The sequence below is a fragment of the Gymnoscopelus microlampas genome (assembly GCF_963454915.1).
Source record: "Gymnoscopelus microlampas genome assembly, chromosome: 5".
Taxonomy (NCBI): domain Eukaryota; kingdom Metazoa; phylum Chordata; class Actinopteri; order Myctophiformes; family Myctophidae; genus Gymnoscopelus; species Gymnoscopelus microlampas.
The window spans coordinates 34,178,396-34,191,563 of record NC_139942.1 but is presented as its reverse complement, the minus strand read 5'-3'; the positions used below and the strand labels follow the sequence as shown (position 1 = coordinate 34,191,563).

Sequence of the window (13,168 nt, the reverse complement as noted above, 5' to 3'; positions counted from 1 at the left end):
GTGTTCTGGATTAATTAAATGAAATGTTCTGGTGTGGTTATAGCAGATGCAGATCAAACAACATTTTATTTGTCTTAACTGGCAACTGCTGATAAAAACCCAAACCCAAAGGATTTAACATTCATTCATTTTGTGGATTACAGTAAAATTGTAATGACAATCACATTCACAATCACTTAATTCAGAAGTGAACTCTGCGATCGCACTGAGGGGCAATTCTTTTTTTGCACCGGCAGATTCGTCTGGTCCCTGGCTAGCACTGAGGCACTTATAACGTTGGACACTATACCCGACGTTTGCTTCACACGCTCTAGCCTTTGATTGCCTTTGAATAAAACCATATTTGATCGACATAATTATCACCCACATGTTACTGATTATAGAGAATGTTATATTGTTGTAATCCGTTCATTATTTCCTCCGCAATTGATTCATGAAACTGAACGGAGGCATCGTGCACGACGCGCAGCACAAATCATTGTCTTCAAGATACTGTTTAGGGACAGTGCCAGCTGCCTTGTGTGTAATTCACAGGTAGCGGGTAAGGCTAATGGGTAGGGCTTTGCCCAAGATAGGGCCCTGTACTAATGATGTGGATCGCTTTTTCCTGAGACATGATCATTGGCTGTCGAGTTGTCATATCAACTCAGAAAAGGGCTGTCAGACTGTCTTTGAGTTTGGAATAAAAATTATAAATAAATCTGAATGTTGTTTCGTTATGCCCTTTAACTATTCTGTGAACAGACACGTTGCTCAATGTGTTTTTGGCCATCGCTGTGGACAATTTAGCCAACGCACAGGAACTGACCAAGGTGTTTGCATTTTAGTTGTTTACTGATTGAACTGGTTTCATTTGTATTTTGTGGAGTGAGATGTCCATTTCACCCCACTTCATCCTAATTATGGGGATATATTGACTTCATATAGACGTTTTGTCTTTCAGGATGAAGAGGAGGAAGAGGAGTTCTTCAACCAGAGGTATGCCAGAGGCAGAGACGGCATAATGTCTGAGTAAGTTATCCGATCCGTTTGAACCAGTCAGAATGGCCATGCTGGAATGGGTTACCCAGAGCGTTCAGAGTCCTTAAGTAGTTCTTAAGAGTTGTTTCCAGTATGTTAATTTGGGTAACTACCCAAATTAACTCTCTCATTTACCAAATTCCAATTTCCATCACATCATTTGTAAAAGGAAGGGCTGACATTAAAGCAGCACTATTTCATTATGCTTTTGGTTGTGCGAGCGAAGTGTGAAACCAACCTGGGAAGTACTTACGTTTTGAATGCTGTGGGAAAAACCACACCTGTCCGTCATATCGTGCTACGTGCAATGTTGGTGAGGAGGAGCTCAGCAGAAATCTACGGGGCTTACCCTGTATAGTTAACATTTACACAATATAAGCTGGAATATAAGTGATTATGGACTCTCTCTCTCTCTCTCTCTCTCTCTCTCTCTCTCTCTCTCTCTCTCTCTCTCTCTCTCTCTCTCTCTCTCTGAGAGTTGTAGGCAATTAGCAGAGACTGCTTGATGTGTTCCTCTACTGCCTTTGGTTGCATGGTGAATGCAAAGCTAGAGAGGCATGTTGAAGGCGTTTTGGACTGGATGAATGTATCGTATATGCCTGATTAAAAAAGCATGGTCCTCTACAGATTGCCGTTGTAGCATTAGTGCAGTTGTATTGTAACTGTATTGGCAATAGGAACTCTATGTTGGTAGCGTAATGTGCTGTAATTGTTCTACAAGGGATAATGACCCCCCTCAGACTCTAACAATGATCTGCATGCTGTGCTGTGCAACTGTCCTCTGCAGTGGCTTTTCACCAAGTCTAATGATGCAGTATTGTTTTTGCTTTTTTGAGAGGTTGGGAAAGCTTAGTATGTCATTCTCTACTGGGTAGAGGCATACTTAATTTACTGTCTAGATCCTGGGATTATGAATTCATAATTATGGTGCATATAGGCAGGTCTCACAAGATGTTGTTCTGGGGTTGGGAATATTACTGGAGGCATGATTGACCTGGTGGAATTGGAAGAACACAAGTTTGATCCCCGCCAATTTGACCTTTCCTGTCTAAGTGTCCTTGAATGAGGCTCCAAAGCCCCTACCTGCTCCTGGGATTTGGCACATGGCTGAACCCCAGATCTAACCCTCATTGGGGGAGAAGGTCAATGTGTCTCACGGGGCTACGCAAAGAAACAAATTCCTAACGATACAGTGTGTAAGATGGGGATTGAGTGCTCATTAAAAGTTCATAAAATTTTATGTACACATTACGCAGAGATGAATTGCCTATGAAGGGATATAATTGGCCAAACTTTACATTACCTTGACTCTATTTGTGACACCAAGTGTATCATTTGTATGTTACATATTTGAATGTTGGTCCTATATGTGTCACAGCTACCAAGGTGCCATTTTTGATATGTATTAGCCAACAGTGTAATGCTGCCTCCATCACGTTTGTCTTTTCAATGCCTGCTGTGTGGCACTGACCAAAATGTTGTGTATAGAACAGACAGTTTCAAGTCAGTTCAAATGATTTTAGTTAATTGATTAACTAAAACACATTGATTGCTACCAAGAAAAAAGCCTACACAATATTTTATTAATAATAATCATGATATAAAAAATAAAAGAAATCTACATAATATTTCATATTCTACATAATATTCATGGTCTCTGGGCTTATGACCCTATAAACCTGAGATGGCATGTATTAAGATAGTTTCACCTTTTGGACTTGTTTTGGAATGTGTCACAACAGTTCTTGTTCTGTGTATGTTGGAAAACACTAATGTCTTGTTTTCAAATGATCACTCATTGATTTCATGGACACCAAAAGAGTCTGAATACCAGTAAGTAAAGTTGCATCTGCTTGTCACAAAACATTTCTCCCTTGAGTTTCCCTACTCGATTAGAGAAGTTGTTTGATAGACAGTTTTGGTCACAGTTTTTCAGTACTTTAATCCCGCACTCTTCCCTTTTGTTCTTGTGGCCTTGGTTTTTGTTTTGGATTATTTGTTGTCCTCAGGTATTTTCTTTTTTTGAATTTTGTATTTTTCTTGTATTATGTAGCTCAAATTATTTAGCCTTTCCTTTTGACAAAATGATTTATTTGTAATAATAAATTCAATGAAAAAAAATCTCTTACTTTTTTCAGTTTTTATATTTTCTCCTGGAGGTAGTGTACTCAATGTGGACTTTGGTTTTGTTTCTCGTCATTAATACATTAGATGTGGGTGCACTGCTGCCCCCTAGTGATGCTATGTTTTACTGTGGCCCTCAGGGGGAGGAGAAGACCTTACCTATATAGGAAACGAGCCATCCACCGAGGCAGACCAAACATGCCGGGCGAGGAGGAGGATGATTCAAGCGGGACTGCAGACAAGCAGCCCCCTCCCAACACCTTCGTCAACCGCCGTGAGAGGAGGAGAAAGGTCAAAATGACCGTGTGGGAGCAGAGGGCCAACCAGCTGCGTAAGCGACGTCAGATGGACAGCCAACAGGAGTTGTTTAGCAGTCCTACAGAGGACACCGCCGAGACCCCCGGCAGTAATGTCGCCGCCCTCTCCCCGGAGGTCAGCCCTGCGCACCTGCCTGAGTCGCCCATGTCTGTGGGCATGCCCCTGCCAGAGCCCCCGATGTCCATCGCGATCCCCTTACCTGAGCCTCCAGAGTCGGAGCCCCTGCCTCTGCTGACCCTGACCGAAGAGAGAACGGGTGGGGTGAACCACCGGCCGGCCGGTGGGGGCAGGCACAGAGTGGCCCGCAAGTGTCGGCCCGCCCCGGGGCCAGACGAGGCGTCACGCCATCGGAGGCACCGTCACCGCGACGCCCGCTCCGAGGCCAAGAGTCTGGACAGTGCCCACTTGCCACATGGGGCGGCACATGCCACCCGTTCTGACAGCCGGGAAGGGAGGGCTCTGGACGAGGCGGAGGACAAAGAAGAGAGGGAGCGTGAGAACAAGGGAGAGATAGACAGAGGGGTGGTCCAAGAGGATGGGGACACCTGCATAGTCAACCCATATGCAGAGGTTGGAGATGGACTTGGGAGGTAATACTTGACTTATTTGCAGCGTTTGCAAAATTGTCATGGTGCTGTTTTCAGTGGAGAGTCATATTGCTTTTTTTCCATTACAGAGGGGGTGTGCTTGGTGCGGACATCCCCGAGCCTCCCCAGTGTGAACCCTCTCTTCTGGGTAGTTCCTGGGCAGAGCAGGGGGAGGTGGGGCAGGCTGGCCAGTATGAGCTCCTCTGCCCAAACCCTCCCGTGGAGCAGGCCACGGAAGCCACGGAGCAGTCTGTTGTGCTCGTTGACACTGAGAACCACCCGGTGTCTCTGCTGAACCGTGACAAGTTGAAAGCCGAGGGAAGTGTGATCATTGAAATGTCTGCACAGACGCTTTTGGAGCTCACCCCCATGACAGGTAGGACACTTTCACCTGCGTTTCCTCCTCTCAGTCGCTTCGCAGTCAACGGCTGTCTACAGTGTGACTCAGAGTGTCATATGGTTTCATTTATCAACCCAGTGTGGGAGTCCCCCGAATTTCTGGCGAAAGAAGTGTCACACTTTACCAGTCTTTCCCGATGATTCAGCTATGACGACTCATGTGGCTCTTTACTTATTACTAATCGGTATCCGTCTGCAGCTAACATTATTCTCTGTTTGTGTTTCAGTGAACAGCAAAGAGCTGGAGGCGTTCCCGGCTAAGCACAGGGAGAGAGAGGAGGAGGACACGGAGGAGGAGGACGAGGAGGAGGAGGAAGAGGAGGAGGAGGAGGAGGAGGAGCCGCCTGGCCCTCCTAAGCCTGCGGAGCCAGACAGCATGTTCATCTTCAAACCCTCCAACCCGTGAGACATTTACAAACCTGGATTACCACGTTTATCGTTATTACACATCCTGAGTGTTCATTTAACTCTGATAGTGTGCAAATGGACCTGTAAGTGTACTATTATAAATTTAATAAAGGACCATGCTATTGTCTATGCACAGCAAGGTTATTGTAATTTTGTTCATTAGTTTTTATTTTTTATTTAGTTTTGGCTTCATGTTCTCAATTTCAGTTTAGCTAGCTTTTCTTTTTTTTGGAAAGGCGTAGTTTTAGTTTAGTTGAGATTAGTTAAAGTGTTTTTGTTTTTTTTCGCTAAATGTTTGCCTATCATGACATGCCGAGAATAGGGACTTGTGGGTTCATGTGGTGGTTAAAGGAAGAATTACAATCCCATCACGGTCCTGGTAGAGTACACAACTATACATACATTAGTTTGCCAGCTCTCACCAGCTAACAGTAAGCATCTCTCCCTTTGAATCACAGCATTAGGAGGATCTGCCACTATATGGTCACTATGCGGTACTTTGAGATGACCATCCTCATGGTGATTGTGGCCAGCAGCATCGCCCTGGCTGCAGAGGACCCTGTCTGCACCAACTCAGACAGAAACAAGGTGTGATGGGAAACCCAGCTCTCCCCAATTTATTTGTTGTCAATTACCCATACAGTATGCAGTCCCTGTCACTGCCGACCTACATTACACATGGAGGTACAGTACCAGCCTCTTCTTTTCACCTGACAGCAAGCGGTTTCACCAGGACACCGTAACGCATGCAGAGGCTCAGGCTTTCTCTCCCCAGATTCCCTGCCCTGACCAACCAGCTAGTGCAGCCAGTTGGGAGGACCTATACTTTCTCTATGATTCTTGTAATTAAATTGCTATTAAAAATGGTTTCAGGATTAGGATTTGTCTATAATTCTCCTATTGCCATGTTTGGTTATACAATTAATAGCCCACTCTACTTGGCCATGAGATATTGTGATATAATGACAATATACCACGGCCTATCATCAGTTATCGCTTAATTGTAAGTTGACCTTAAGTAGGTCCCTTACTGCTTGAGTGCAGCTGCTCAGTTTCCAGCCATTACCACTGGGTCTCAGCTCTCAGCCGAGTGCAGCAGAGTGTTACTGAAAAAATAAACAACATTGTTAATAATTGTTTGTGTTTGAATTTCCCAGGTCCTGCGCTATTTTGATTACGTCTTCACTGGAGTCTTCACCTTTGAAATGATTATTAAGGTAGGAAATAAAATAAAAAGAATACAAATCTTGGCTCCATTGTGGCTGCCCTTTTAAAACTCTACTATACATGTAGATGAGAGGTTTGTGGCCCACTGCACATTTAATATAGAGTATATATGCATGCACGCCTGCAGTATACTATATGTGGACATGGTGTATGTTTTGTCTCCAGATGATAGACCAGGGTCTCATTTTGCACGACCGCTCCTACTTCCGTGACATGTGGAACATTCTGGACTTCATCGTGGTTGTGGGAGCACTGATCGCCTTTGCGCTAACGTGAGTCACGATAAAGCACTTGCTTGGTGATGACTAATGACTCACTCACTGCAGCAAATCATCTCCGCATACGACACGTTATGAATGACCTTCCCTTCAACAGCTCTGTTACATGCCAGTGCAGGGGCTGAACAGCTCTTTCAAAGACAAAATTATTGACATTAGACCGGGAACGCATCTGTGTCATTTTAGATTTCTTTGGCTATTCAAAAATAGCAGATATACAAGCTCATAGAGCGGCACCGAGTGCCGCGCTATGAGCTTGTAGATCTGCTATTCTTTAGAAAAATCATGAACATTAGTGCAAATCTTTGAATATATATATTTTTAAAGCGAACATTTGTAACTCAAATCTTTGCTTCTGGGGGTCCCTGGAACAAAATATTTTGAGATATTTTTTTTCAACAAACTGTTAGGATTTAGAAGACGTTTTTAGAATCGGCCTCAGGTCTTAATAGGTTAAGGTACCGGAAGGCCTCAGTGTCCTTGACATTGAACCCTTAACTAATCCGTGCCTTGCATGATTGCAACTGCCTTTGGTGTGTGAATGTGTGTGTGAATGTACAGTAAGGCACTTTAAAGGCGCTATAGAAATGCAATCCGTTTGCTATTTAACCCATTCAATCCAGGAACGCATCTCTGTCATTTTAGATTTCTTTGGCTATAAAAGCATAGCAGATATACAAGCTCATAGCGTGGCACCTATGAGCTTGTAGATCTGCCATTCATTTTTCATCAAATAGGTGAAAATTTGTGCAAAAATAATCTTTGAATATATATATATTTTCAAAGCGAACATTTGTAACTCAAATATTTGCTTCTGGGGTTGGGGGGGGTCCCTGGAACAAATCATTTTTTAGATGGGGGTCCACGGCCAAATGCTTTCATTTTGGGGGTCCTTCACACAAAAAAGTTTGAGCACCACTGATATACTGTATATATAGCAACATACGTTTGTAGATGCATTCACGGATTGAATGGGTTAAAAAGCTCACACTTGTGTCGGACAAATGTGGGATGTAAGGTTGTGTGGATCACGTTGCTCGGATTCCACTGCGAAAGCCACCTCAAATGGGTTGAAAGGATAGCTTGTATCTAATTGTTTTTTATTTATACTCAGACTAAATATGTACTGTATAGATTATGGATATAATGCATGCTCCTAAAAATCCCAAGAACCCTCCCTTGCTTTCTTTTCCCACTACGTGATTGTGATCAATTTTCTTGCACTGCAAATGACTCTGTGTTCATTTCTCTGTCGTGAATATAGCTGTGTATTATAGCCGCGATCCTCCGAGCTGTGCTCACTGTGTATCTCTCTTTATGCCTCAATTTTCTCTGTTGTTCCTGTGGATTGTATCACTGTTGGTGCTCCCAGGAATGTGATGGGGTAAACGCATCTCATACACTTGTTTACGTTTCATATTTCTCTATTTCTCATTTGACCTTTCGCCTGGATCAATGTGCTCTTGCCTTTTGGTGAGATCATCCATGCACTTATCATTTCATTGGCTCTTCTGACAAATCCAAAGTTCTGTTTTTTTTTAATGCCGTGGCTGTGTAGGAGGCAAGTGAAATGGGTCTGCGAGTCTGTCTTGTCTGTCTGTCTGTCTGTCTGTCTGTCTGTCTGTCTGTTTGTCTGTGTGTCCGGGGCCAATGTCGCGAACCGCTGGACTTCCAAATTTCACGTGCACGCTGCCAGTGGGCCAAGGAAGTACCTCCATCCATTTTTCACATACTGTGTGTTGTTTTTTATTTTTTATATTGAACTTAAATTTTATAATCGAAGTCAATGGTGGTCACACCGTGCTGAAACCTCCTGAATATGGAGTCATGCATCATAATAATGTCATAGATGACTGATGTCACAGACATTCCACATGAAATCTGAAGCCACGCAGTTATTAGATCCGGTCTTGTATTATTTCTTGTGTTTGCCATTTAAATTGTGTGTGGTGCTGTACTTGCATTTTGTGTCTATTTTGTTCTCTACATGTGCGCATGCCTACTGTATGTCCTTGTGTCTCAATTTGTCAGCATATTCCTAGTTGTGATACACCATTTGTAAACGCCAACAGGAACAACAAAGGCAGAGACATCAAGACCATAAAGTCCCTCAGAGTTTTGCGAGTTCTGCGGCCCCTCAAGACCATCAAGAGACTTCCCAAGCTCAAGGTGCCGTGCTTTGCAGCTTCTCTTCCAGCGTCTGTCAGAGTTACGTCAAATACCTATTCGTCACTCTACCTCTTCCTGCTTCTCTTCTTTCTCCCCGCAGGCTGTGTTTGACTGCGTGGTTACGTCCCTTAAGAACGTCCTCAACATTCTCATCGTTTACCAGCTCTTCATGTTCATTTTCGCTGTCATCGCTGTGCAGCTCTTCAAGGGGAGGTTCTTCTATTGCACAGACAGCTCCATGAATACGGAGAAAGAGTGCCAGTGAGTGACGATCTCAAAGTCTCAGCTCAATCCATGTTCCTCGCTGCTTAGTGATCGAGATAGATGCTGTACTTCCAATATACTACTACTACATGATGTCAGACACACCTTAAAGGACCATGATAGAAATCTAATAGTCAAACTACCCATGATATGCTTTGGAAAATGGTCAGCATGGTAATGTCAAATATATCGTGAGTCGTAGTCTATGGGCTAAACATGACAGACCACCCGTACAGGTAGGACTGACATGGTCACAAATTATTCTGTCTCAGCACCAACAGCAGTAAAACTTAAATATAGCTTTTACTATATTTAAGCTGATGGGCTAACCAGTGAATGAAGTGAAGCAATTACCCTCGGGCCACTCTGTTCCCTGCAGGGGTTACTACATTGACTACAGCCGAGACAAGAAAGAGGTGAAGAGGCGGGAGTGGAAGAGACATGAGTTCCATTTCGACAACGTGTGCTGGGCCCTGCTCACACTGTTCACTGTGTCCACAGGGGAGGGATGGCCTCAGTGAGTGGTACCACGCACACACGCACACACACACACACACACACACACACACACACACACACACACACACACACACACACACACACACACACACACACACACAGTAGGCACGATTCTACAAATGCCTTTTAAATCAGTAGTTCTCACACTTTCAAGATGTTTCAAAAATAGCAGATGTACAAGCTTGCGGCGCGGCACGAAGTGTCGTGCTGTGAGCTTGTAAAAAAAGCATCCATTCATGTAGCGCAACCACCCTGGCTACAGCCTGGAACCATAACATTTCACTGGCGAGTTACAATGGGGGGGATCGCGCATCGTGCATGACCAGTTTTCGCCACCGGAAACAGATTCGGAGATATACAGTAGGCGTTTTAAAGAAGGAAATACAGACAGGAAGCGGATGGGAGCCATGTTTTTGTTTCCGGTGATCCATTTGGCCTATCCTTCATAGGATCACAATGGGTACTCCCAGAGCTGCTCCAGCCCCGCCCGTGTGGAGAAAAACGAAAAAAAAAAAAAGACAGCAAAACCGAATACCCTTCGGTTTTGGCACTCCGCGTAATTATTAGCAAAACCGAATACCCTTCGGTTTTGGCACCCCATGTGTTAAATGTTGGATGTTATTGTGTATTTTCAGGCATTCAACAACTTGAACTCTTGAATACTTAGTAAACATGACTTTTGACTCTCTACTTGGTCTGCTCTTTTTTCCCTTTACACCAAACCTCTTCACTGAAAATAGCCAATCTACAAGCTCACAGCACGTTGCAGCATCTCAAACTATTCATTTGATGATGCCTCATTCATACAGGGTGGTTCTTTTATTCTCAATGAATAATTCGCCTCGCTTAAAAAGAAAAACCCAATTACGTGGCTTTGTCGCTGCATAATGTTCCCGCTCTGTTTGAATGTACTCATGTCACAAACAACGAACTAATGCAAATTAATCGCGAGAAATAAACACACTACCCGGTGTATTAAGACCTTTCAGCTTAGGTTCTTCTCCTCTGTTCTCCTCTCAGGGTCCTCCAGCACTCAACCGATGTCACGGAGGAGGATTTAGGTCCCAGCCGTGGCAACCGCATGGAGATGTCCGTATTCTACGTGGTCTACTTTGTGGTCTTTCCTTTCTTTTTCGTCAACATCTTTGTGGCCCTCATCATCATCACCTTCCAGGAGCAAGGCGATAAGATGATCCAGGAGTGTACCCTGGAGAAGAACGAGGTACGCAAATCTTCAATGCTCTCAAGTAGGCCTGTCACAATTATTAAATAAACGCCTAATCACAATTATCTTTGCATAATCCAATTCCATGTTTCATACAGTTTGAAAATGTTCAGAAATAGTGGAAATAGCCGCTCTACAAGCTCGTAGATCTGCTGTTAAATATTCTGTTACAAATCTTAAATATTAAATATTAAATAAGAACAAGAACACTCACTCATGGGCAGGGTTTGATTTGGTGGGGGGAAATCCATGCCTTTGATTTTGATATCCACCCTCTGGTAATAATATTTTTTATCACCTGTGGATATGTTTTATCCCTGCTTTTGGTCAGACTGAAATGCAATGCAGTTACTTTTAAATCTCTGAATAGTTTCCACCCAGTTTTAGCTACTACAGCACATTGTACAGTACATTGAGTTTAGATGTCACCAGACGTTAATGTTGGTTGATGGAGATCTGTCATCATTTGGCTACATGAGGTTTTCAGAGACATCAGCTGTCATATTTTATCCAGTGTTCCAAATGTGCGATGGAACACAGGAATACACATGTACACACATCAGGACACACACACGCACACACACACACACACACACACACACACACACACACACACACACACACACACACACACACACACGTGTGCACACACACACACACACACACACACACACACACACACACACACACACACACACACACACACACACACACACACACACACACACACACACACACACACACACACACACACACACACACAAACACGCTCACTTCACTTATTGTCTATTCCCACTATTCCACAAAGGGTACACTGATTTCAGATGAATGTAAAAGTGTAAAACTCTTGCATATCTCTCTCTCCCTGTTCTTTCTCCAGAGGGCTTGCATTGACTTCACCATGAGTGCCAAGCCCATGACGCGCTACATGCCCCAGAACAGGCAAACCTTCCAGTACAGACTGTGGCATTTTGTCGCATCGCCCTCTTTTGAGTACACCGTAATGGTCATGATCGCCCTCAACACTGTGGTTCTCATGATGAAGGTAAACCTCCGGCCTCTAGGCCACTGGTTCTCAATGTGGGGTCTGGGGACCTTGAGGGGTCCAGGGGGTCCCCAGCTAAACGATTGATAGGAACCAAATGGACCCTTACAAGTCTGACTCCGATTGTACAAATAGAACACTCACAGGTTCATTTGTTTCCATTTGTACCCTCCCAGCGTTAAATTAACACTGAGGATTTTACCATGTGTGGTCCCAAAGATCAAAATCTTATAAAATCGGTGTCCGTAGCCTAATGCAAATCAAACTGCAGGTCCTTGAAATTAAAAAGGTTGAGAATCACTGCTCTAGGCCATTACCTTGTCAAGCGCAGATAAATTGACGGTACATTGAAGATAAAGACTATTTCTAAGTATTTTCTGTTGATTGTACACAGTATCACTCAGCTCCAGCGGCCTACGACACCGTCCTAAAGCACCTGAATACAGCCTTCACCGTCCTCTTCTCCTTGGAGTGCATTCTCAAGATCATGGCTTTTGGACTTGTGGTGAGTACTACAGTCAGAGAAAAGCTGAAATACAGTGTAGAGTGACTTGCTTTGTGCCGAGTCGTATTGTTTATGGATCGCACAATGGTTTCTTTATTTGCCTTCCCCTAGAACTACTTTCGAGATACTTGGAATATTTTTGATTTCATCACTGTGCTCGGCAGCATCACTGAGATAATCGTGGATTTACAGGCAAGTTATTCCTAAAGTGTAGTTGTTTTTTGTTTTTGCTGTAATACTATTTTTTTCATAAGGTTATGTGGGGTGATACTCATACTCAAAATATCCAGTTCAGCAGACATTGTTTGTTACCAATTCTGCCTCTGGTAAGCTTTAAATGTAAGCAATGTCTTGCTCAGTCCCTCCATATTTGTTTTATCTCGTCTTTCCCACTCTACTCCCCCCCTTCTTTCTCTCTCTCTCTCTCTCTCTCACTCGTTTTAGTCTTTGAATACCATCAACATGAGTTTCCTGAAGCTGTTCCGAGCAGCCAGGCTGATCAAGCCTGAGACAAGGTTACACCATAAGAATCTTGCTGTGGACCTTTGTCCAATCCTTCAAGGTCAGACACATTTACAACCTACTTCCTAATTCTTTGAGGCATCTAGAGTCCATTTGTATAGATCCACAGCGCACGGTGTCATTGCTGCGGTGTCAAAATGCACCGTGTGGTTGGTGTGGACACCGTAGTTAGGGAACTACAGGGCAGCGCTCTGTGGACTAGTCTATACATACCCACTTTCAATTGCTCAGAGATACATTGTGACGTTTCTTCATTGAGAGTGTACTGAAGTAACCAAATGGACCCGTTTTTACATTTGCACACTCTCAAGGCCCTATTTAGAAGATCTACGGTATGGTGCAGGGCGCAGAACGCAAGGGCACTCAGAGTTACAAATGGATAAATTAACACTGTGTATTATCACAAATATTTTCAGACATTGATCCATGTGTGACAAAGTACTGATCGACTGTCTCTGTCTCCCCGACAACAGGCTCTTCCTTACGTCTGTCTTCTCATCGCTATGCTTTTCTTCATATATGCCATCATCGGAATGCAGGTACATCCTTAGGTTATTT

At 43.7% G+C, this 13,168-nt stretch overlaps 1 protein-coding gene across 1 annotated transcript in view; it reads left to right on the top strand.

The window, feature by feature from the left end:
• The window catches only part of LOC311045052 (voltage-dependent R-type calcium channel subunit alpha-1E-like), a gene marked incomplete at its 3' end in the record, with an annotated part of 59,245 nt that overhangs the window by 39,389 nt on the left and 6,688 nt on the right, over positions 1 to 13,168 (top strand). Inside the window, 19 exon segments of the mRNA XM_084056864.1 lie at positions 745 to 812; positions 944 to 1,011; positions 3,285 to 4,052; positions 4,139 to 4,425; positions 4,676 to 4,850; positions 5,315 to 5,444; positions 6,014 to 6,073; positions 6,249 to 6,355; positions 7,734 to 7,745; positions 8,434 to 8,530; positions 8,631 to 8,791; positions 9,174 to 9,311; positions 10,334 to 10,535; positions 11,419 to 11,583; positions 11,978 to 12,088; positions 12,200 to 12,280; positions 12,533 to 12,591; positions 12,593 to 12,650; positions 13,084 to 13,145. Coding sequence (XP_083912990.1) covers positions 745 to 812; positions 944 to 1,011; positions 3,285 to 4,052; positions 4,139 to 4,425; positions 4,676 to 4,850; positions 5,315 to 5,444; positions 6,014 to 6,073; positions 6,249 to 6,355; positions 7,734 to 7,745; positions 8,434 to 8,530; positions 8,631 to 8,791; positions 9,174 to 9,311; positions 10,334 to 10,535; positions 11,419 to 11,583; positions 11,978 to 12,088; positions 12,200 to 12,280; positions 12,533 to 12,591; positions 12,593 to 12,650; positions 13,084 to 13,145 — 2,809 coding nt within the window.